Here is a 23,896-nt window from a genome sequence, read left to right as displayed (position 1 = left end):
TCCCTGCTCATCAGCCACTATTCTCCATGAAGGCTCTTCTGAAGTTAGGTAATGTGTTTAGCTGAATGCCTGTTAGAGATGAAGAAGGTAAAAGACTAGGAGTGCTCTATGGGCTAGGTGGCACAGTGGGTTAATCTACTAGCCTTACACATTTTGGAACCTGGATCCAAGCCCTATAGTACTTAGCTCATAAAACATTTCCTTTCTCCAGCCAATACTTTTAGCTTCTCACCTACATTGATCCAAAACTAAGCAAAGGCTCCACAGTAGCATATGAGGAGGGACCAAATGCAAAGAGAACTGCAATACTATATATTCAGATATCTATATGTTGCTCCCCTAACCAGGGCTTGAAAGTCAATCAGATGCTCACTACCACGAAGAAGATGGGGAACAGTCACATCAACCTGGCTCAGGGACCCTCCCTCTCCCTTCCCCACTTAATTGGGTCTCTGTGCTCTGAAGTGGTAGAGAATAGGATTTGGGAGGATAGGCCACTGCAGGGTATTGAGGCGAGCACCAGGGCAGGTGGCATACGCACATGTCAGAATCACCAGAGCTGGAGTCCTCTCCATGGCCCTCTGACTTCCAGCGCTTGAATCGGTCAATCAGCTCCATGAGGAATGAGGTTTTCTTGGTATAGCGTGTGATGAACTTGTGCTTTAGCAACTCTTTCGCAGTTGGCCTCTGTGGCAAATCAGGAAACAGAGAGTGTGCTAAACCTAGCAGTAGCCAAGATCTGCAAGAGCCATGACTAACACCCAAAAGCTTTGTCTTTTATTTCTGCCATGCCTGCTTTTTCATTTTGCAACCTGCTGCTAATTTCTCTCCAAGAGTGTAGCACTAACATGTCCTTCTGCTGAGGATTTCTAGGCACCTTTGGACTCTGGAGTTCTATGTCCCAGACATTCCATTCTATCTGCAGCAAGAGGAAGGAAATTATACTTACAAATCTAGGGTCCTTGTTGAGACAGGCTTCCACAAATTCTTTGAAGGGCTTGCTGTGATGTCCCTCCAATGTTGGAGGGTTGTTTTTGGGGATCAGAAAGAGCACCCGCATAGGATGCAGGTCAGAATTCGGGGGCTCTCCCTTTGCGAGTTCAATGGCTGTAATTCCAAGGGACCAGATATCTGCCTGAGAGAGGAGTGAGAAGAGTGACATCAGAGAAGCGAGAAGTGCTATGTTATGCACTTGGCGGCTAGCAGAAGGTGCATGCAACATTCACTTTACTGAAGGGACCAGCCTCACCTGAGGTCTATGGGGTATTTATTCAGAGGCTTCTCCAACAGACCCCAATCCCTCATATAATGAGACCACTCTCTTGAGACAAGGCTCCAATCTTTATGTTCATCCTAGTGTTAACATAAGCATGTAGTATTACCTAAGTAATACACTTTATTGCTGCAAGAGCCCTTCATCTACCCCACCAACTCACCTTAAAGTCATAGGCAGACTGTTTGATGACCTCTGGTGCCATCCAGAAGGGAGTCCCAACAAACGTATTTCTTTTGATCTGGGTGTCCGTCAGCTGTCCAGCCACACCAAAGTCAGCCAGTTTCACATCCCCTTGTTCTGATAGCAGCACGTTGGCAGCTGTTCACACAAACAAGAGTAAGTCAAATGGTTCCTGAAACTCCTGTAACAACAAGGAATCTAGTGGCTCAGGTTTTTGAGACAGAACTCCCAGCTATGATTTCCAGATTCAGTATCTCAAGCAACTCGAAGCAGGTTCATGCATTCAGGGGAAGAAGGGGAACATTTATCTGGCAGCTCCATGACTAGTTTTAAAGGAACTCCTGGAGGCTGAAGGAGGCCCTACAGCACAGGGCCTCAAGAAGAGTCACTGGAGACCCATCTTGAAACACCCTGAAAGGGCCTGATTTTCAGTGGGTGGGTGCTCAGCACCGGTTGAATATTAGGCCCATCTCAAGTTGGGCCCCCAGTCACTAACCACTGTGTTCTTTTAATATTCAATGCTCTCACTCTCTCTGCCCAGTCAGATACTCTTATTGAGGTCACCATATCCCTCCTGCCCCATGCCCCCACAACTGTTTGATCTCAAGCATGATGCAATGGAGGGAAAGTAGTCGAGCTAAGCTTTTGGGGGCAGGAACTTTGTCTCTGTACCGCATGGCATCTAGTACACTTGGATGCTGTAAGATGAGAAGCAGGAGGAAATAATGGCAGCAGCCCTTCTGTTTCTAGCATTGTTGTGCTCTTCTCATGCAGGCTTCAGAGCTCTCGGTGAGACAGCTCCAGTCACACATACTGAAAAAGTTTCCAGCCACAACAATAGAGCCACACACAAGTTGTGTCCATAATGATCAGCACTCAGACTACTCAGGATCTTACATACAGAAACAGAAGCTCCAATTCTAACCAACAACAGTCAGCAGGCAGTTGAGCAATTCTGCTAACTCACCTCTCTCTGGCAACTCATCTCCCCTTGTTCCATGTCCTCACCCAAATCACAGGTGCCAGACTGTTGCTGCTGACCCTCCACCCTACCCCAAGTCCTAGATATAGGCAGAAACTCATCCTCATCTGCAAGAATATGAGGTTTATGATCTCAGGAACAAAGTACTGATAGTAAACGTAGTGGATTACAAAGCAATTCAGGTTGTACCCTCAGTTTGTTTCTGTACGTTTGTCTAAGGGCTGGTGGGATCATCACTCAAGAGCAAAGGGGCTGTGTTCTCCAAGCCTGACCTTTGATGTCCCTGTGAATCTTCCTCTCAGAGTGCAGGTAATCTAAGCCCTTGAGGATTTCCCGCAGGATAGTGGCAATGTAGGTCTCTTCCAAGGGTCCTGGCTTTAGCTAAACACGGAAGAAAAGTGGGGAGAGGAATGAATGGAGAGTGTTTGGAGGGAAAAAAGGAAGGAACATAGGCGTTAAATAGAAGTGAAGAGGTGAGAGAATGACAGAGGGAAAAATAAGTAGGAGGAGGGAGGGGAGATGATCTAAAATTTCCTACACAACTTTTATGACAGACATTTACACATCACTAGAGTGATTCCTAGCAGATTCCACATTTCCTGACCTCAGTTTGTAACACAAAATCTCCTCCATAGCAGTGTCAGTCACCTGCTGGCAGACATGCCAATCAGGAAGTCTACTTCTGTGTTTTATACCCACACCATTAAATATAAGAATCAAAATCAAGGTTTGCCACACTCATCTGCTTTAGGCTGGGAATACATTACACATAGAAATATACAGATCCAATCTGTCCAAGGCTCTGGGCGCATGCATGCAAGCGCACAGCATTTCAGCTTGTGCAACAGCAAGAGAGGTGCTTCTGAGACAAAATAGGATGAAAAAATCCCACCCTAGCTGAGTTCTCAGCCTTTCCAATGTAGTAACTGAGGCCCTGACCCTACAATGAACTCTGTGCAAATGCCCCCCTGAAGTCAGTGGGGTCCAACAGCATTGTTCTTATTGCAGGCTCAGGGCATCAGTTATTGCACTGGAAAGGCTGAGAACTCAAAGAATTCTCTGCTAAGGTAAGTGTCACGGTGTGACTGTCCCCTTTAAGAGGGAGCAGGGTCCAGTGCACCTCTGTCTGAATTGCTGCTTCCCAATTGGTCTTAAGAGAAGGCAACTGGTCTTTATAAAGAGGCAAACAGGATGTGCTAGGAGGAAGACAGAGTGAAGATGCAAAGACTTAGAAGGCTCCTGGAGGCTGCAGTATAGGGCTATCCACTGCCCTCTCTCAACCCAGGTAGGTAAGGAGAGAAGCCTGAAAAGCTCTGTAAGAGACAGTCAGAGAGCAGACTTCAGGGGACTACAAGATTCCACCTAGGTAGGGCTGAGAAGGATGATACTGGGTCTGTGACAACTTTATTTTGATTGGCACAGTTTATGATAATAAACCAGGGTATTAATGGAATTCCTGTATGGAGTTTTTAAGGCGTTCAAGAAAGGAAACTAAGGCAGAGTATGGTTGAGCCACACTTGCCCAGACAGGGGCGCTATAGGTCAGGCATGCCTTTTTACATAGAAGAAAAAGATTTGACACTGGAATTCCATCACCCCACCCACTCTTCACAGATAGACAGGCCAGGAACACCCCAAAGTTTAGATTCATTCTATTTAATCAATTGTGTATCACAGCTGGTATATAAACATCTGTTATGTGTGACTGAGGACTGCCTGTGGAGTGTTTGAATCATCTCATTTTAGTTAGGACACACTAAAGGAATGACCAACATGTGCAAGAAAAATGGGTTATCCCATTGTCCCACTTATACATGCATTAAATCAATGGAGGTGCAGGGGTGTCACACAGCAAAGTTGAGACCCACATGTGTTCTGCATCTCTATTCTTTAGCGCAGAGGTTGGCAAACTATGGCCCGATGGCCACATCCGGCCTGCGGGACCGTCCTGCCTGGCCCTTGAGCTCCTGGCCGGGGAGGCTAGCCCCCAGCCCTCCCCTACTGTTCCCCTTCCCTCACTGTTCCCCCTCCCCTGCAGCCTCAGCTCATCATGCGGGCAGCATGGGTGGCTCCATCCAGGCAGCTCCTGCTGCTCTGAGTGGCATGGTAAGGGGGTGATGGCGGCAGGGGGGTTTGTATAAGGGGTAGGGAGTCCTGGGGGGCAGTCAGGGGACAGGGAGCAGGGGGCGGTTGGATGGGGTGGAGGTTTGGGGGGGGTGGTCAGGGAATGGGGGTGTGGATACGGGGCAGGGCAGTCCAGCAACAGGGAGGGCTGGTTAGGGAGTGGGAATCCTGGGGGGGCCTGTCAGGAGACAAGGAGCAGTGGGGTTGGATAGGTAGTGGGGTCCCGGGGGGGAGGGGGGCAGTTTGGGGCAGAGGGTCCTGGGAAGGGGCAGTCAGGGGACAAGGAGCGGGGGGGGGTTGGATAGGTCAGGGGGTAGGAAGTGGGAGAGGGTGAATAGGGGGTGGGGGCCAGGCTATCTGGGGCGCACAGCCTTCCCTACCCGGACCTCCATACAGTTTCGCACCCCGATGTGACCCTCTGGCCAAAAAGTTTGCCCACCCCTGCTTTAGCATCTGGTGTAGCATGGATATAGTGTCATTCAAACAGGACAAGCCAACACTGATTGTAGGCGACAGGTTATCTCAGAAATAGAGCAGCAGGGTGTGTTGTACAATGGTGCTTAGATAGCTGGGTACAGACTTCCCAGAGGGTCATAGAGCAAATGATTTCTCCATCCTGGCATAAAACAGGCTTTGTAGCCAGCATGCCTGCTCTGCATTGTCTACTCCTTGGGCAAATGGCTCTGAATAAGACTTAGTGGGGCTAATAAACACCAACTTTATGGTTGTTTCACAAACTAAGGTTCCAGCTTCTGGCTGTGGGCCACATGTGTCCATGTGTTAAGAGATGAGGACTGACCAAGCTACTTACCAAATCCAGTGCTGAGCCTCCACCCAAGTACTCCATAATTATCCACAGCTTGGTACTCTGCAAGTGAAGCAGGAAAACATGTTTGGGTGAGCACTGGGCAGTATGTTAAGATTAAAACAAAAATCAAATCTCAATCAGGCCCTGCCCCACCAGCCATGAAACTTGTGCACAGCTCTTCACTCAATAGAAAACAGGCACTCAACCTCCACAGCCAGACTAGGACCAAGTCAGGCGAGCTTCCATTCATCCCTCATTGACATAGTACTGCTGCACGGAAATTAGACCCTGGGAGGAATCCCATCACACACTTCCCTTCCAACCTTTATTTTTTTTCTCAGTCTGGCACCCTGGAGACAGGCAGCAGCCATGCAATCTTCCCCATGTGCCTCTATTGATACATCTCCAGCTGGTCCTAGAAACCACCTCTGTAAGGGAGGGAAGGTAGTTTTTCAGTCCTTGGCCTCAGTAGAGGCTGCCAACAGGGAAGGTGGTTGAGCAGCATCCACATTTTTTACTAGACTATCAACTCATCTTAGATACGTCTCCAAACAGCCACCAGATAGTGGTGACTTTCAGTCACTAGTGTCAGCTGAGAAAAAAAGCTCCTGACCCCATTATTGCTCCCCCAACAGACCTAGTCTCCTACTCAACCCAACATTGTTTCTAAGTGTTACACTTGGTCTATTTCATTGTTCCCTCAATCTCCCCGTTCTCATGCACCCTTTGTTTCACTGACCTGTTGTATTCTGTGCAACCCCTAGAGTGGGAGCTCTCTGGGGTAGGGAGTGTTTTCTCCGTCATGTCTGTACAGTGTCTAGCACAACAGGGACCTGATCCTTGACTGGGGTTCCTAAATGCTACCGTCATATACGTCAACAGTAATAGCAATACCTTGCTGTTCATCCCTTACATTATTACAGACTGGTTTAAGTGAGAAGCTGAATGAGTCTGGCAGCCTCAAACCATTTGAGCACCCAATCCCACTTGCAGGATTCAGTGAGATTGACAGCCTTTGTTCAGATAGGCCAAGGTAATTGGCAGGTGTGCTGAGACAACGGCTGGTCTGCCACTTCACACTGCCATGCAGGAGATTCATGCAGAGAAGAGCGGAGGCAGACCGGGCTCCACTAGAAGTAGTGCTTTCTGCAACTGCCATGGTAGCCTCTACAAGAAACCCGAGTTAGGGGCCCCAAACCCTGAGAATAACCCTTCCTCAGTGGTTCTGCACAACTCATAGTATTCCTGAAAGTGCCTGTTGAAGGAGCAACTCCCAGAAAGAAGGGAATGGTGTTGGGAAAAAAGGTGGAGCACAGACTATCACAGAACTGTAAAATCAAAGTCTCAGACCTTCTGCTTGCTAAATACTGATACACAATGCCAGGGGAAAACCAGAGAGGAAAGCCAGACAGCAGTTTATGGGTATAAAGACAACATATCTTCCAAAGCTGTATTGGAAGTGGCGATTCTCCTTTTTGGAGACAAAGTTTGGGTCCCCAGAGATGCAAAGGCAATATCACTGAGGACTCAAAAGCCAGAAAGAGAATCCTCTAGGTGAAGGTGGGTGGGAGCTACCTCCTTTATAAGAAATCTGTTTGGGGGCCTGTCTCTTTGATGGAGCATTCTCATTCTAGCAGAGCCCCCACTTCTTTGGGTGAATTGTGTATATGGAGATTATTACAATGTGTTCTGCAACAGCCAAGATCCACAATAGGGCAGGTAAACAGAATGGAAATTGTCATTACACCCTTCCCACAGTTATGATGTTCTTTGCTGACAGTGCAGCCCACCCTTGCTGAACATCCATCCTGCAGCCATTAGTCACAAGCCCCAGCCTGCTTCCTGCTGTTCTAGGATACCATCCCCACCCACAGATTTATGAGCTAGAGTACTAGGGTAAATCTCTCCTGTAGCAGCTTTGACTACCTTCAGATAGGACCCATAGTAGCGGGTTATGTAGGGGCTGTCACACTGACTGAGCACAGTGATCTCCTGTTGGATGTCCTCAATTTCATCCTCCGCCTCCTCCAGGTCAATGATCTTGATGGCAACCACCTCCTTGGTGCGGTTGTCGATTCCTTTGTACACCTCACCGAACGAGCCTTTGCCAATCCTCTCCAGCTTGGTGAACAGTTCTTCTGGGTCCACCCTGGAGTGCTAACCGAAATGCAGAGACAAGGTGAAAGGGTCAAACCATAAGCCACCCACAGGGCTCTCTATTCTAAAACACAAAAAGAAAAGGAATACTTGTGGCACCTTAGAGACTAACAAATTTATTAGAGCATAAGCTTTCGTGAGCTACAGCTCACTTCATCGGATGCTGTAGCTCACGAAAGCTTATGCTCTAATAAATTTGTTAGTCTCTAAGGTGCCACAAGTACTCCTTTTCTTTTTGCGAATACAGACTAACACGGCTGCTACTATGAAACCTATTTTAAAACAGGGTCATTGTCACCACACTGACTCCCACTACCCTTCTATGAGAGAGCTCATCTTCATTATAAGGCATCCGTAAGGTCCATAATAGACCTCCAGATATATGACAGGAGGTCTTCCCGCACACAGGCTTACCATGGTACCACCCCATGCCTGGGAGAAATGAAAAACAATCTTAGACCAGTGGTTCCAAAACTGTGGAGCATGGGGAATGTTCTGGGGGTGTGTGATGGACCAAGCCAGCCCCAGGGGCAGGGAGGGAGCACCACCCAGCCCCTCTTTGCCCCAGCCCCACCCATGGCCCCCTGCCAAACCTCATCTGCGGCCCCTGACTGCAGCCCATCTGCAGCTCTGCACCCAACTGCAGCCCCAGCTGCTGGCCCTCACTGTGATCCAGCTGTGGGTCCGCTCCCAGCCTCACCCCCAGTCTTGGCTCCGCCCCACACTGTGGCCCCAGCCTTGGCCCCCTTACCCCGTCCAAATCCCTCCCTCCCCCAACAAGTAGCACCCCCTCTCCCGTCCCTGGATGGGCACGGACAAGGGGGGGGACACGACCCTAAAAGTTTGGGGACCGCTACCTTAGCCCTCCAAGTGCATAGAAAGGGGTCTCTGAAAAAACTGTCAGCTCTTCAGGCGAGGGACTGTGTATTGCAAAAGACCTCTGTACAGTGCCAAGGACAATGCGGCCCTGACCTGACTGGCCTCTAAGCAGTACTAGACTAGAAGTGTTTAATAACAATGAAAGATTGTTGTATGTGTATAGAAATGTAGACCCCGGAGTGTCAAATCCAGCCTTCTGTTCTTACAGCCTAGTGAGCGTGTTGTAACTGAGCCACATGGTATCCCAAGACCAGGGCAAATAGAAATCCAGTGGGATATCCTCCCACCCCAAGTCTGCAGTGGTTTTTGCAGGGAAGTTAAGAAAGAGGGGAATGTTTTCTCTCCCTTTTGCCCCTTCATTTTACTATCAGATTTCATCATAACACAAGGGCAGCTGCTCAGACTTATTGATTACACCAGCCCACTGGAGTGCACCATTCTTTTGCTGTTGGCAAGGTAAGCGCCACTCCATTCTGAAGGAAAGCAGCAAGGATCCCAGAAACCTGAATACATCGAAAGAGTAGCTGATCTGCTGCTGAGTATTTCTTCTGGACAAGCCTTTCAAATGAATGGCATGTCCAGATGTGACAAGCACATTCAGCCTCACTAAATAAGCACATTAACTGGGATGCTTCTAATGTGATGACCCACAGAGTAATATTGGCATTTAAATGGTCATAATTAGGCCTCAGAGTTAATACTTCATTACTATGAATGTGGGTGGATGGGAAGTCTGCATCACTCTTTGATGCCATTTCATTTGGCCCAACTGCAGACTCAGAAGTATTGCATTGCTTTGCAGTAGTAAAAGGCTCTTTGTGATCAGAAGGGCTTTCTTAAAGGCAAGTCTAGGTTCTGGAAAATCCTGGGTGACTTGTGGGAAATAACCAAGCAATTACGATGTATGGGTTTTCACACCCATGGCTTCTCAGAACAAGCACCTGATACATACTAACCTACAAACACCTCAATGAGGGACCCACTCCCTAGCTAAACTTTGAATTCAACTGAGATTTTATCTGAGGTCAGCACAGTTGCATTTTCCCATTTCCTCACCGGGTTCTTGCAGCTGGTCCTCAATGAGTGCCTCAGTTGATGTGTGGTGTGGATTGCACTCTCAGCAAATTTGCGGATGATACTAAACTGGGAGGAGTGGTAGATACGCTGGAGGGGAGGGATAGGATACAGAAGGACCTAGACAAATTGGAGGATTGGGCCAAAAGAAATCTAATGAGGTTCAATAAGGATAAGTGCAGGGTCCTGCACTTAGGATGGAAGAATCCAATGCACCGCTACAGACTAGGGACCGAATGGCTCGGCAGCAGTTCTGCGGAAAAGGACCTAGGGGTGACAGTGGACGAGAAGCTGGATATGAGTCAGCAGTGTGCCCTTGTTGCCAAGAAGGCCAATGGCATTTTGGGATGTATAAGTAGGGGCATAGCGAGCAGATCGAGGGACGTGATCGTTCCCCTCTATTCGACACTGGTGAGGCCTCATCTGGAGTACTGTGTCCAGTTTTGGGCCCCACACTACAGGAAGGATGTGGATAAATTGGAAAGAGTACAACGAAGGGCAACGAAAATGATTAGGGGTCTAGAGCACATGACTTATGAGGAGAGGCTGAGGGAGCTGGGATTGTTTAGTCTGCAGAAGAGAAGAATGAGGGGGATTTGATAGCTGCTTTCAACTACCTGAAAGGGGGTTTCAAAGAGGATGGCTCTAGACTGTTCTCAATGGTAGCAGATGACAGAACGAGGAGTAATGGTCTCAAGTTGCAATGGGGGAGGTTTAGATTGGATATTAGGAAAAACTTTTTCACTAAGAGGTGGTGAAACACTGGAATGCGTTACCTAGGGAGGTGGTAGAATCTCCTTCCTTAGAGGTTTTTAAGGTCAGGCTTGACAAAGCCCTGGCTGGGATGATTTAACTGGGACTTGGTCCTGCTTTGAGCAGGGGGTTGGACTAGATGACCTTCTGGGGTCCCTTCCAACCCTGATATTCTATGATTCTATGTTTAATAATTAAACCAATTGGGCATATTAAGAAGCCTTTGGACCGGGCACAGCAGATAAACAACACTTCCCAACAATATTACATCTGCACACAGGGCAACAGACAAGGGCAGCCAGCAAACTCAGCTAGCTGAACAGGATTTTAATATGCTTTTTAATCTAAGATACCAAACATCCTCATGCATCATGGCAACACCCAAACAGTGCTGAACTTTCAACAAATATATGTTGGACATGGGGGAGGCGGGGGGGGAGGGACTGCAGCATTGAGCAGTAGAGGTGAAAGAAACTAGAAATATAAGCAAGGACTGGAGTGTGGGGTGGAGGAAGGAAGATGATCTAAGCTAGAGAACATGGGTTATAGGATAGCATGACCACAGTCTTGATGAATGGCCAGATGTGCTGTCTGCAACCCACTGCACCTGCAGGATTCAGCTTACCCTTGCACCAGGAGGGATGGAGCAGACTATTAAGGATACTTGGCTCAGAAAGGGAAGGGAAGTACTATCCACATGGTCCCTTGTGCAGACACTCCCAGGTCCTCCTGTCTGAAGAGTGATCAGCATTCATGGAGGCAGAGGGCAACATCCATATTGAACACTGCACCTTGGAAGAAAGAACACTATAAAGGGATGGGCGGGGGGGGAATGGGGACTGTGATGTAGAGCCAGGACCAATACCCTCCTGTTCATCAAGTCTGACTGAAACAGGCGGGGGGGGGGGAAAGACATGCAGCTAACATGCAGTTGGCTGCCCTCACATTGCTCACTTTGCTGGTGTTTTCTACCCCTTCCCCATCCTGTGTCTGGCTGGCTGTTAGCTCATCAGGGCAGGGACCATCTACTACTGGTTGTTTACTGCCTAGAACAATGGGGTCCCATCCTTGGTTGGCCCTTATGCATATGAATAATAGTCATTAATGAAGTGACACTGGAGCAACCATTGCAGAATGTTGTTTGGGGACTGATAAGGGTATGTTGTGGGCTCAGCGATCTGATCCAGATCCCAGTCTCATTGTTAACAAAACAGGCAGGCGATATTTAGTTCTGGTTTTTCATGTGTTTCATGAGTTTTGTGTTTCATGAGCACTGCAGAGACTGAAGTGGGCAGCAGGGGGCTAAGCTTCTGTAACAAACATAACATAGTTTAGAGTATTGCTGTATTGGCCAAAGGTGTGGGGAGACTGCACAATTCCTGTAGGCAGGAATTGTGTCTCATCAAGTTACACAAAAGTCAGCACCTAGAATGGGAAACTCCAAAGTTCCCAGCTGCTTTAGTGCAGACCCAAGAACCACTCATACTTGTAACAGACTACCCTTTGCCCAGGTCTGAGAGTGGCACATGCCTGCCTCAAGCCTTCTTTGTTTGAGGAGAGGACGACCAAATGAGACCACCAGGAGCTGATGAAAAGTTTCTCACATGTATTTCTGAACAAGTCAGTACAAGTCCCCCAGCTGCAGCGAAGCCATGACTTAGTGAGTTACTCTGCCAATGAGTGAAAATTCAAAAGCCCAATCCAGCAGTTACTCTGACACCGACCTCCCATTGGAGACCAGGAGAGTTTGGCATGCAGACTGAATGCAGGAACAGATCACTCACGTCTTCACCCTACCTATACAGAACAGAAACAGGAATAACATTGTGACGGGTTCGGTCACAGAGATCCCCTTGGGACTGTCACCTGACATACTGGAATTACCTCTGAGCCAGTTTTCCCTGCCAGCTTGGGACTTCAGAACCCTGTCTTGTTGAGCCAGATGTGCTAGCCTGCTGCAACACAGACCCAGGTCTGGTCCACGCCCCCAAAGCTGCAGACTTTAACCAAAAACTGCTCAGCAGGTCACCTATCTCCAGCACCCAGACACCCAGTTCCCAATAGGATCCAAACTCCAAATGAATTTGTTTTACTCTGTATAAAGCATATACAGGGTAAACTCATAAATTGTTTGCCCTCTATAACACAGAGAGATAAATCACTTTTGTTTAAGTATAAAAAAGTAGGATTTAAGTGGTTTCAAGTAATGACAGACAGAATAAAGTAATGACAGGTTTCAGAGTAGCAGCCGTGTTAGTCTGTATTCGCAAAAAGAAAAGGAGTACTTGTGGCACCTTAGAGACTAACAAATTTATTTGAGCATAAGCTTTCGTGAGCTACAGCTCACTTCATCGGATGCATTCAGTGTATGCATCCAATGAAGTGAGCTGTAGCTCATGAAAGCTTATGCTCAAATAAATTTGTTAGTTTCTAAGGTGCCACAAGTCCTCCCTTTTTTTTTCTTTGGAGAATAAAGTAAGTCACCAAGCAAAATAAAGCAAACACACACAAGTCTAAGCCTAATACATTAAGAAACTGAATACAGGTAAATCTCACCCTCAGAGATGTTCCAATAAGCTTCTTTCACAGACTAGACTTCTTCCTAGTCTGGGCCCAATCCTTTCCCCTGGTACAGTCCTGGTTAGTTCCAGCAGACATCTCAGGTGAAAAGCAGGGGCTCTCTCTGACTGGGACCATCCTTTGTTCTCGTCTACCCCCTTTCATAGCTTTGGCACTAGGCGGGAATCTTTTGTCTCTCTGGATTCCCACCCCTCCTTCTAAATGGAAAAGCACCAGGTTTAAGATGATTCCACCATTCTTCCTGGGTTGGCTTACACAAACACAGGAAGGCTTGCAAGTAAACAGAGCCATTTACAATCAATTGTACTAGTCAATGGAAGCCATCAAGATTCTAAACCATCATTAATGGCCCACACTTTGCATAATTACAATATACCTCAAAGTTGTACTTTATATTTCTAGCTTCAGATACAAGAATGATACGTACATACAAATAGGATAAACACACTCAGTAGATTATAAGCTTTGTAATGATACCTTACAAGAGACCTTTTGCATACAGCATATTCCAGTTACATCATATTTACCCTCATAAGCATATTTCCAAAAAACATTATGAAGTGCAACATCACAAACATAACTCAAGTACTGATAGCCCAGACATATCAGTTCTGAGATAAGCTAATACTACCCAGTAGGAAAGGTTTACTGATTTGCAGCTACTGCTACCTCACAATATATGACAGGAACAGTAAGGGTCCATGCTCAGATTGCATACAACAGAATTCTGTCCAGCCTATGGCACAGTAACATAAGTGAAACTCAGCGAGATTACACCAGGTTAATGAAATGTCTCTTCAGCTGTCCCCTGTGTAATACTGTTCCATATCTGTACAGCGCCTAACACAATGGGATCCTGGTCCATGATCAGCAACAAGTAATAGTGAGAGAAAAACTCTATTTGAAATGCCACATTACAACTTGCTGAACCTTTGCACAGATGTTCTAGTTGGCTTGCAGGCAAGCTTCATGCACGTGCTCACACAGTGCTGAGAGGCGGAATGGAGAAAAATCTCAACATCACCAATTTTAATGCCAACCGGTCTATATGCTGTTCTCAATGCTAAGAAATGAACTGTCCCATGCTTCACGCAGAGAGCAGTCAAACACAGGTCAGGCTAACTTAATTATGGTGCATTACAAGAGCCCACCTGGAATCCTTTACCACAAGGCAACACAATCAAAGTGAGCAAAGAAAGCTCAAATATAAATTCCTTAGCATCCATCAAGGCCCGCAGCTGCCAACCACGCTGAAATCTGGGATGGAGGGAGACAATGCCCTATGAGATTCTGTTGGGGGGAAGGGGAAAGAAAGAACATTTCATCCTGACTGCTTGAAATAGGGAAGGACATTCCACTCTGATCTCAGGGGAGAGGAGGATAATTATATATCAAGGCAGCTTAGCGCAAAGAACAATTTATCGTGCCGGATGGGGGAGAAAGGCACTCTATTGTGACAGCTGTGGGGGAACTTTCCATCGTGACTGAAGTAGCTACATTTTAAACAAAGCAAATCACTGCAGATGTCAGGAATTAAGAAAAGCGGCATTTTAAGAGCCAACTTGGCAGCAATCCCAAGCATTTCACTGTGAGAAACCCAGGCTTGGCAGCTCTATTGGGTCTTACCGCTAAGGTGAAAAGTTGTAGACATGACACCTTTAAGCTCTGGGAGTGCACTGAAGAAGGGAAAGTCCCCACTTTGAACAGGCTCTAAGTACAGATTAGCATATTTGGCAGATACAGAAACCAAAACTTTTCATATCCAACCAAGAGCCTCAATACCAGGCAAAGCCCTGCTTTGCTGTAGTTCACCTGGCCCTCTAAACAGATCTGCCTACAGCATCACCTGCTGGAGTCATGCTCCAGGCTGATGTGAAGGAACCCAAAGGTGATTATATACAATGAGAGAAGCCAGAGTTCTCAATCTGGGGCAGATGCATATACAAGAATTGGGGGGCACAGCATCTCTACCCTTTCAGCGTTATCCTGGGCCCTCTTCCCATTTAGCAAACAATGGGAATCATGGATTTAAGCCAGTAGTTAAGACTTCCTCATCTATGCCACAACAATTTAGAAAGTAAACACTGCTGATGCCACACCCTACAGCACAAGGACAAGCGGTTGCAGAACTCCAGGCTCCCCAGAGATTAACACCAGTGTATTTTACTTGTGTACAGTCCTGGGGGTCAGGTACTCTCTAACCACGAGGGCAGATATTCAGGGTTTCTCTATGCCACAGCTGGAGGAGGGAATCAAGTTTAAGGGAGTGCAGCAATACCTTGCGTAACATATTAACCTTTCAGTTCTCAAATGGAAATCAGTACTTTTGCAACAGACCAGAGGTATTGTATGTGGAGATGTTTGAAAGCCACTTGTCAGTATCATTTTAGTGCAGTTTTTCCATTGTCTGCTGATTCACAGAGGGAGGGTCTCACCGATTTCTACAGTCCAGCTAAATAGGGAAATTCCTATTATAAAAATACTTTGCATTTTTATAATCTTCTATCCGAGTGCTTTCCAGACACTAGTTCTCATTACAGCTATCAGATAGTGACGTATTACTGAGACACAATCTCTTAAGACTTTTACAAGGTCACACAGAAAGCCTGCAGCAGAAGTGGGAGTAAACCCAGATGTGAACTTTAGCCACAAGTTATTACTTGCATTACAACAGAGCCTGGAGGCCCCACCAGAGAATGGGGCCCATTGTGGTGGGTCCTGTACAAACTCAGTGAGTGCCCTCCCTTGAAGATATTGCAATCTAAATAGATAGGACAGACAATGGACAGGAGGGGACAGAAGCACAGAGATGGGAGTTGACTTGCTCAGCATCACATAGAAGGTCCGAGACAGACCAGGGAATAGAACCTGAGTCCCAACCCAGTGCCCTATTTGCTGGAACACCCTGCTTCTCTCAAGTCTATCCTTAGTCTTCAATCAGCTCATGACCTCAACAAGCCAATCTCTGAACATGGGTGAACATTCTTTACTTGACAGATTCTTGCTGGCCCTCTACAGACCCCTACTTATGTTGAGCATTGGTTCTCAGTCTGGGGTTAGTGAGCAGCTCTGGGGGTTGCTTTCTTGATGCTTTCTCCATAAATGATCTGGAGGATGGTGTGGATTGCACTCTCAGCAAATTTGCGGATGATACTAAACTGGGAGGAGTGGTAGATACGCTGGAGGGGAGGGATAGGATACAGAAGGACCTAGACAAATTGGAAGATTGGGCCAAAAGAAATCTAATGAGGTTCAATAAGGATAAGTGCAGGGTCCTGCACTTAGGATGGAAGAATCCAATGCACCGCTGCAGACTAGGGACCGAATGGCTCGGCAGCAGTTCTGCGGAAAAGGACCTAGGGGTGACAGTGGACGAGAAGCTGGATATGAGTCAGCAGTGTGCCCTTGTTGCCAAGAAGGCCAATGGCATTTTGGGATGTATAAGTAGGGGCATAGCGAGCAGATCGAGGGACGTGATCGTTCCCCTCTATTCGACACTGGTGAGGCCTCATCTGGAGTACTGTGTCCAGTTTTGGGCCCCACACTACAAGAAGGATGTGGATAAATTGGAAAGAGTACAGCGAAGGGCAACAAAAATGATTAGGGGTCTAGAGCACATGACTTACGAGGAGAGGCTGAGGGAGCTGGGATTGTTTAGTCTGCAGAAGAGAAGAATGAGGGGGGATTTGATAGCTGCTTTCAACTACCTGAAAGGGGGTTTCAAAGAGGATGGCTCTAGACTGTTCTCAATGGTAGCAGATGACAGAACGAGGAGTAATGGTCTCAAGTTGCAATGGGGGAGGTTTAGATTGGATATTAGGAAAAACTTTTTCACTAAGAGGGTGGTGAAACACTGGAATGCGTTACCTAGGGAGGTGGTAGAATCTCCTTCCTTAGAGGTTTTTAAGGTCAGGCTTGACAAAGCCCTGGCTAGGATGATTTAACTGGGACTTGGTCCTGCTTTGAGCAGGGGGGTTGACTAGATGACCTTCTGGGGGGTCCCTTCCAACCCTGATATTCTATGATTCTATGATTCTATGGCTAGGTGGAAGGGAGTCCCAGAACACTCTTTAATTTGTTAAGCACTGGAACAAATTGCCTACGGAGATTATAGCATCTCTGTCATTGGAGGTTTTAAAGAAAAGGTTAGACACACACCTACCAGTAATGGTTTAGTTATCCAATAGTCCTGCCTTGAGTGCAGGGGACTGGACTTGATGATCTATTAAGGTCCTTTCCAGCCCTACACTTCTACGATTCTGTTGGAACATGGGGTCATGATATGGAAAAGGCTGAGAAACCCTGATGCAGACTACAATAATGAAAGATTAGGCATAATTTATACTGGCAACTTTGGAGTCAATATTCACAGATACAATCTTGCAACAACTAAATCCAGCCAAACAACCCCACCAGTTTCCCTGGCTATTCATGATCCAAGTCAAAATTACTCTTCTTGCTTCTGATTAACTTCCTTCAGCCTTAGTCCACTACCCCTTCATCTAATGCAAGCTTCTTACCTGTCCCTACACATTGATGCAGGAGCCTTCACCTCCGCAGCGCCTGCATCTAACAGCTCATCAATTCGTCTGCTGCATGCTTATATATAAGACACATTTCACATGAGAATGGCCAAACTGGGTCAGATGAATGGTCTATCTAACCCATTATCCTTTCTCTAACAGTAGCCAGTGCCAGGTGCCTTCAGAGGGAATTAATAGAACAGGGCAATTTCAAGTAATCCATCCCCTGTTGTCCATTCCCAGATACTGACAGTTAGAGGCTTAGGAACACCCAGATCATGGCGTTGTGTCCCTCACCATCTTGGCTAAAGCCATTGATGGATGTATCCTCCATGATTGTATCTAATTATTTTTTAACCAAATTATACTTTTGACTTTTACAATATCCCCTGGCAATGAGTTCCACAGGCTGACAGTGTGTAGTGTGAATAAGTACTTCCTTTTGTTTGTTTTAAAATATTAATTTCATTGAATGACTCCTGGTTCTCGTGTTATGTGAAGAGGAAAAATAACACTTCCTTATTAACTTTCTCCACATCATTCATTATTTTATAGACCACTCTCATATCCCCCCTTACTCATCTCTTTTCTAAGCTGAACAGTCCCAGTCTTTTTTAATCTCTCCTCATACGGAAGCTGTTCCATATCCTTAATCATTCTTGTTGCTTTTCTCTGTACCTTTTCCAATTCTAATATGTTTTTTGATGACTAGAACTGCATGCAGTATTTAAGGTGTGGGCATACCATGGATTTATATAGTGGCATTATGATACTTTCTGTCTTATTATCAATTCCTTTCTTAATGGTTCCTAATATTGTTAGCTTTTTTGACTGCCACTGTACATTGAGCGAATGTTTTCAGAGAACTATCCATGACTCCAAGATCTTTTTAAGTGGTGACAGCTAATTTAGAACCCATCATTTTGTATGTATAATTTAGCATCAAACAGGACAGCCTCTCATCCATCTCCAAAGTTACAGGCTCCATCTACTTAGTACAGGATGCCCACTGTGGATGTTACTGATGTACGTATAGTCTATTATAGTAGGAGGCAGTCATTCTATAACTCAGACTTTGTGGGTCTGTCCCATTTCTTATCCTGCTTCCCCTCAAATGCTGCAAGAGAAAAATACTCCCTACTTCCCTAAGGAGGGCACAGTTATATTTAGGGAGGTACTGTATCTATGCCAGTCTCATGCTTCCTGCCTCCTTGTTCTTGCAGTGTCAAAGTCTGATATCATCAGGGAGTATGACAGCAATCACTTAGATAAGAAGAGCACAGTTGAGAACACACTCAGGGTGTTCCCAGTTTGGTAAATAACGGTACAGTTCTTAAAAGATTTTTGCCTTGAGGATTTTTATAATGTTTCACAAACAAATTCTTATCACCTACCTCATTAGCAAAATCCCTCAGATGAGCCATGGCCCAAAGATGCTAAGACATCCACTTCTGTAAAACCGGGTGGCTGGGGTCCTGTTGCACAGGGATGGAGCAGTGCTATTTCAGCCACCAAACAGCTGTGATGGGCAAGAATACAGCTGCTATACTTGGAACTCCTGGAGTCTAGCTTGCTCCCCAAAATGCTTCCTCCTCCTTTATCTACTACTTCAGGGTGATCTTCCCAACCCATTCCCAAAGCACCAACCCCTTCTCACATCAGCAAAACAGCCCTGGATGTTTCAAAGACATGAGAAACTTGGTTTAAACAGGAAGGAACAGTGCCAATGTCCTGAACGTCCCCTACCACCTCCACTTCCGATGCTGCTCTGCAAGAGCCCTGCACTGGCCCCCTCTCCCTAGTGCCAAGCCTTCCACCCTTCCCCTAATAGCCTGCCCAGCCTGGACCCATCTCCCCAGTGCCCAGCCTGACCTGACCCCTCCCCTCAGGCCAGCCTGCCCCGACACCCCTCCCCCTCACAGCCTGCCCAGACACCCCTCCCCAGGGCCCAGCGTGCCCCCTCCCCCTCACAGCCTGCCCCGACACCCCTCCCCAGGGCCCAGCGTGCCCCCTCCCCCTCAGAGCCTGCCCCGACACCCCTCCCAGGCCCAGCGTGCCCCTCCCCCTCACAGCCTGCCCCCACACCCCTCCCCCGGCCCCGCGTGCCCCCTCCCCCTCACAGCCTGCCCCACACCCCTCCCTTCCCCAGGCCCAGCGTGTCCCCTCCCCCTCACAGCCTGTCCCCACACCCCTCCCCTCCCCAGGCCCAGCGTGCCCCCTCCCCCTCACAGCCTGCCCCCACACCCCTCCTTCCCCAGGCCCAGCGTGTCCCCTCCCCCTCACAGCCTGCCCCACACCCCTCCCTTCCCCAGGCCCAGCGTGCCCCCTCCCCCTCCCAGCCTGCCCCGACACCCCCCAGGCCCAGCGTGCCCCCTCCCCCTCACAGCCTGCCCCCCACACCCCTCCCTTCCCCAGACCCAGCGTGTCCCCTCCCCCTCACAGCCTGCCCCCACACCCCTCCCTTCCCCAGGCCCAGCGTGCCCCCTCCCCCTCACAGCCTGCCCCGACACCCCTCCCCAGGCCCAGCGTGCCCCCTCCCCCTCACCGCCTGCCCCCACACCCCCCCCTCCCCAGGCCCAGCGTGCCCCCTCCCCCGCACAGCCTGCCCCCACACCCTCCCTTCCCCAGGCCCAGCGTGTCCCCTCCCCCTCACAGCCTGTCCCCACACCCCACCCCCCCCAGGCCCAGCGTGCCCCCTCCCCCTCACAGCCTGCCCCACACCCCTCCCTTCCCCAGGCCCAGCGTGTCCCCTCCCCCTCACAGCCTGCCCCCACACCCCTCCCTTCCCCAGGCCCAGCGTGTCCCCTCCCCCTCACAGCCTGCCCCCACACCCCTCCCTTCCCCAGGCCCAGCGTGCCCCCTCCCCCTCACAGCCTGCCCCGACACCCCTCCCCAGGCCCAGCGTGCCCCTCCCCCTCACAGCCTGCCCCCAACCCCTCCCCTCCCCAGGCCCAGCGTGCCCCCCTCCCCTCACAGCCTGCCCCACACCCCTCCCCTCCCCAGGCCCAGCGTGTCCCCTCCCCCTCACAGCCTGCCCCGACACCCCTCCCCAGGCCCAGCGTGCCCCCTCCCCTCACAGCCTGCCCCCACACCCCTCCCCTCCCCAGGCCCAGCGTGCCCCTCCCCCTCACAGCCTGCCCCCACACCCCTCCCCAGGCCCAGCGTGCCCCCTCCCCCTCACAGCCTGCCCCCACACCCCTCCCCAGGCCCAGCGTGCCCCTCCCCCTCACAGCCTGCCCCCACACCCCTCCCTTCCCCAGGCCCAGCGTGTCCCCTCCCCCTCACAGCCTGTCCCCACACCCCTCCCCTCCCCAGGCCCAGCGTGCCCCCTCCCCCTCACAGCCTGCCCCACTCCCCTCCCTTCCCCAGCCCAGCGTGTCCCCCTCCCCCTCACAGCCTGCCCCCACACCCCTCCCTCCCCAGGCCCAGCGTGCCCCCTCCCCCTCACAGCCTGCCCCGACACCCCTCCCTTCCCCCGGCCCAGCGTGTCCCCTCCCCCTCACAGCCTGCCCCCACCCACCCCTCCCTTCCCCAGGCCCAGCGTGTCCCCCCCCCTCCCCCTCACAACAGCCGCCCCCACAAACAGCCCCCACACCCCTCCCTTCCCCAGACCCAGCGTGCCCCCTCCCCCTCACAGCCTGCCCCGACACCCCTCCCCAGGCCCAGCGTGCCCCCTCCCCCTCACATGCCTGTCCCACACCCCTCCCCTCCCCAGCCCAGCGTGGCCCCCTCCCCCTCACAGCCTGCCCCCACAACCCTCCCTTCCCCAGGCCCAGCGTGTCCCCTCCCCCTCACAGCCTGTCCCCACACCCGCTACCCCTGCCCAGCCTGCTCCCCCTTCCCCTCAAAGCCTGCCCCCACCCCTGGCCCTTCCCACAGGCCCAGCGTGTTCCCCTCCCCAAACTCACAGCCTGTCCCCCACACCCCTCCCTTCCACAAGGCCAGCGTGCTCCCCCTCCCCCTCAGCAGCACTGCCCTCCACACCACCCCTCCCTTCCCCCAGGCCCAGCGTGTCCCCCTCCCCCTCACAGCCTGCCCCCGACACCCCCTCCTTCCCCAGGCCCAGCGTGCCCCCGCCCCCGCACAGCCTGTCCCCTACACCCCTCCCCTCCCCAGGCCCAGCGTGCCCCCTCCCCCTCACAGCCTGCCCCCACACCCCTCCCCTCCCCAGGCCCAGCGTGTCCCCTCCCCCTCACAGCCTGCCCCGACACCCCTCCCCAGGCCCAGCGTGCCCCCTCCCCCCTCACAGCCTGTCCCCACACCCCTCCCCTCCCCAGGCCCAGCGTGCCCCCTCCCCCTCACAGCCTGCCCCCACACCCCTCCCCTGGCCCAGCGTGCCCCCTCCCCCTCACAGCCTGCCCCCACACCCCTCCCCAGGCCCAGCGTGCCCCCTCCCCCTCACAGCCTGCCCCCACACCCCTCCCTTCCCCAGGCCCAGCGTGTCCCCTCCCCCTCACAGCCTGCCCCCACACCCCTCCCTCCCCCGGCCCAGCGTGCCCCTCCCCCTCACAGCCTGCCCCACACCCCTCCCCTCCCCAGGCCCAGCGTGTCCCCTCCCCCTCACAGCCTGCCCCCACACCCCTCCCTTCCCCAGGCCCAGCGTGCCCCCTCCCCCTCACAGCCTGCCCCGACACCCCCCAGGCCCAGCGTGCCCCCTCCCCCTCACAGCCTGCCCCCACCCCCCTCCCTTCCCCAGACCCAGCGTGTCCCCTCCCCCTCACAGCCTGCCCCCACACCCCTCCCTTCCCCAGGCCCAGCGTGCCCCCTCCCCCTCACAGCCTGCCCCGACACCCCTCCCCAGGCCCAGCGTGCCCCCTCCCCCTCACAGCCTGTCCCCACACCCCTCCCCTCCCCAGGCCCAGCGTGCCCCCTCCCCCTCACAGCCTGCCCCCACACCCCTCCCTTCCCCAGGCCCAGCGTGTCCCCTCCCCCTCACAGCCTGTCCCCACACCCCTCCCCTCCCCAGGCCCAGCGTGCCCCCTCCCCTCACAGCCTGCCCCCACACCCCTCCCTTCCCCAGGCCCAGCGTGTCCCCTCCCCCTCACAGCCTGCCCCCACACCCCTCCCTTCCCCAGGCCCAGCGTGTCCCCTCCCCCTCACAGCCTGCCCCCACACCCCTCCCTTCCCCAGGCCCAGCGTGCCCCCTCCCCCCTCACAGCCTGCCCCGACACCCCTCCCCAGGCCCAGCGTGCCCCCTCCCCCTCACAGCCTGTCCCCACACCCCTCCCCTCCCCAGGCCCAGCGTGCCCCCTCCCCCTCACAGCCTGCCCCCACACCCCTCCCCTCCCCAGGCCCAGCGTGTCCCCTCCCCCTCACAGCCTGCCCCGACACCCCTCCCCAGGCCCAGCGTGCCCCCTCCCCCTCACAGCCTGTCCCCACACCCCTCCCCTCCCCAGGCCCAGCGTGCCCCCTCCCCCTCACAGCCTGCCCCGACACCCCTCCCCAGGCCCAGCGTGCCCCCTCCCCCTCACAGCCTGTCCCCACACCCCTCCCCTCCCCAGGCCCAGCGTGCCCCCTCCCCCTCACAGCCTGCCCCCACACCCCTCCCTTCCCCAGGCCCAGCGTGCCCCCTCCCCCTCACAGCCTGCCCCGACACCCCTCCCCAGGCCCAGCGTGCCCCCTCCCCCTCACAGCCTGTCCCCACACCCCTCCCCTCCCCAGGCCCAGCGTGCCCCCTCCCCCTCACAGCCTGCCCCCACACCCCTCCCCTGGCCCAGCGTGCCCCCGCCCCCTCACAGCCTGCCCCGACACCCCTCGGCCCAGCCTGCCCCCTCCCGCTCATACCCTCCCCTGACGCCCCTCCCTTCCAGTGCCCAGCCTGCCCGCCCCGCCGTGCCCAGCGCCCTGCGGCCAGGCGGGGCTGCCCCAGCCCAGGCTGCTGACAGCCCCACCTGACAACGGCCCGGGGCCTCGCGCTCAGAACCCCCTACAGAGGGACTCCATGGCAAGCTCTCGTCCCGCGCGCAGCCGGTTTCTATGGGAGCTACCCTGCCCCGGGACACCGAACTCAGCAGCAGCGGCGGGGGCAGACGCAACAACACCGAAGGGACAGGCACGCCGCACAGCCTCCTGGGACGTGTAGTTCTCTCTCAGCCGCCCGCCAGGGCGGAGTCAAGCTACGGACTACAATACCCGGCAGGCAAAGGGGAGCGATAGGCTCGGGACGGGAGAGAATGGAGGCTTCTGGGACTTGTAGTTCATTAGTCCTCCTGCTCGGCGAGAGTGCATCGGCCTCCGGGGGAAGCGAGGACTACAGCCCCCAGCAGGCGGGGAGGCCTTCCTTCCTTGTTTCCCAGACTTGAGTAATACCCTAGCACCTTGCCTGGTCCAAGAGCAGGGGTGGGCAAATTTTTTGGCCCGAGGGCCACATCTGGGTGGGGAAATTGCATGCAGGGCAATGAATGTAGGATTGGAGCAGGAGGTTGGGGTGTAGGAGGAAATGCAGAGTATGGGAGGGGTGTGGTGTGCAGGAAGGGCTCAGGACAGGGGGTGTGGAGTGCAGGAGGGGGTGCAAGGTGCAGCAGCGGGCTCAGGGCAGAAGGTTGGGGTGTGGCAGGGGG

The 23,896-nt window shown here is 52.0% G+C and overlaps 1 protein-coding gene across 6 annotated transcripts in view; it reads right to left on the bottom strand.

Moving 5' to 3' along the window:
- Positions 1 to 23,622, bottom strand: part of STK25 (serine/threonine kinase 25) — a 33,072-nt gene extending 9,450 nt beyond the window's left edge. The window contains exons 1-8 of one of the 6 annotated variants that reach the window (XM_043491590.1): positions 23,344 to 23,622; positions 18,731 to 18,855; positions 7,297 to 7,527; positions 5,374 to 5,430; positions 2,711 to 2,819; positions 1,437 to 1,594; positions 950 to 1,135; positions 542 to 687 (exon numbers count right to left, since the gene is read on the bottom strand). In XM_043491590.1, coding sequence (XP_043347525.1) covers positions 542 to 687; positions 950 to 1,135; positions 1,437 to 1,594; positions 2,711 to 2,819; positions 5,374 to 5,430; positions 7,297 to 7,527; positions 18,731 to 18,760 — 917 coding nt within the window. In that variant the 5' untranslated portion in view covers positions 18,761 to 18,855; positions 23,344 to 23,622. Of the gene's footprint in view, positions 1 to 541; positions 688 to 949; positions 1,136 to 1,436; positions 1,595 to 2,710; positions 2,820 to 5,373; positions 5,431 to 7,296; positions 7,528 to 12,789; positions 13,011 to 18,730; positions 18,856 to 23,227 lie in introns of those variants that run through there. The other 5 variants (XM_038416096.2, XM_038416097.2, XM_043491592.1 and 2 more) reach the window with 5 other exon arrangements.
- Between the last annotated feature and the right edge of the window lie 274 nt (positions 23,623 to 23,896).

Source organism: Dermochelys coriacea, chromosome 9 (genome assembly GCF_009764565.3).
Source record: "Dermochelys coriacea isolate rDerCor1 chromosome 9, rDerCor1.pri.v4, whole genome shotgun sequence".
Classification (NCBI taxonomy): Eukaryota; Metazoa; Chordata; order Testudines; family Dermochelyidae; genus Dermochelys; species Dermochelys coriacea.
Note: the sequence above shows the minus strand (reverse complement) of the source record. Positions and strands in the feature narration are given on the sequence as shown.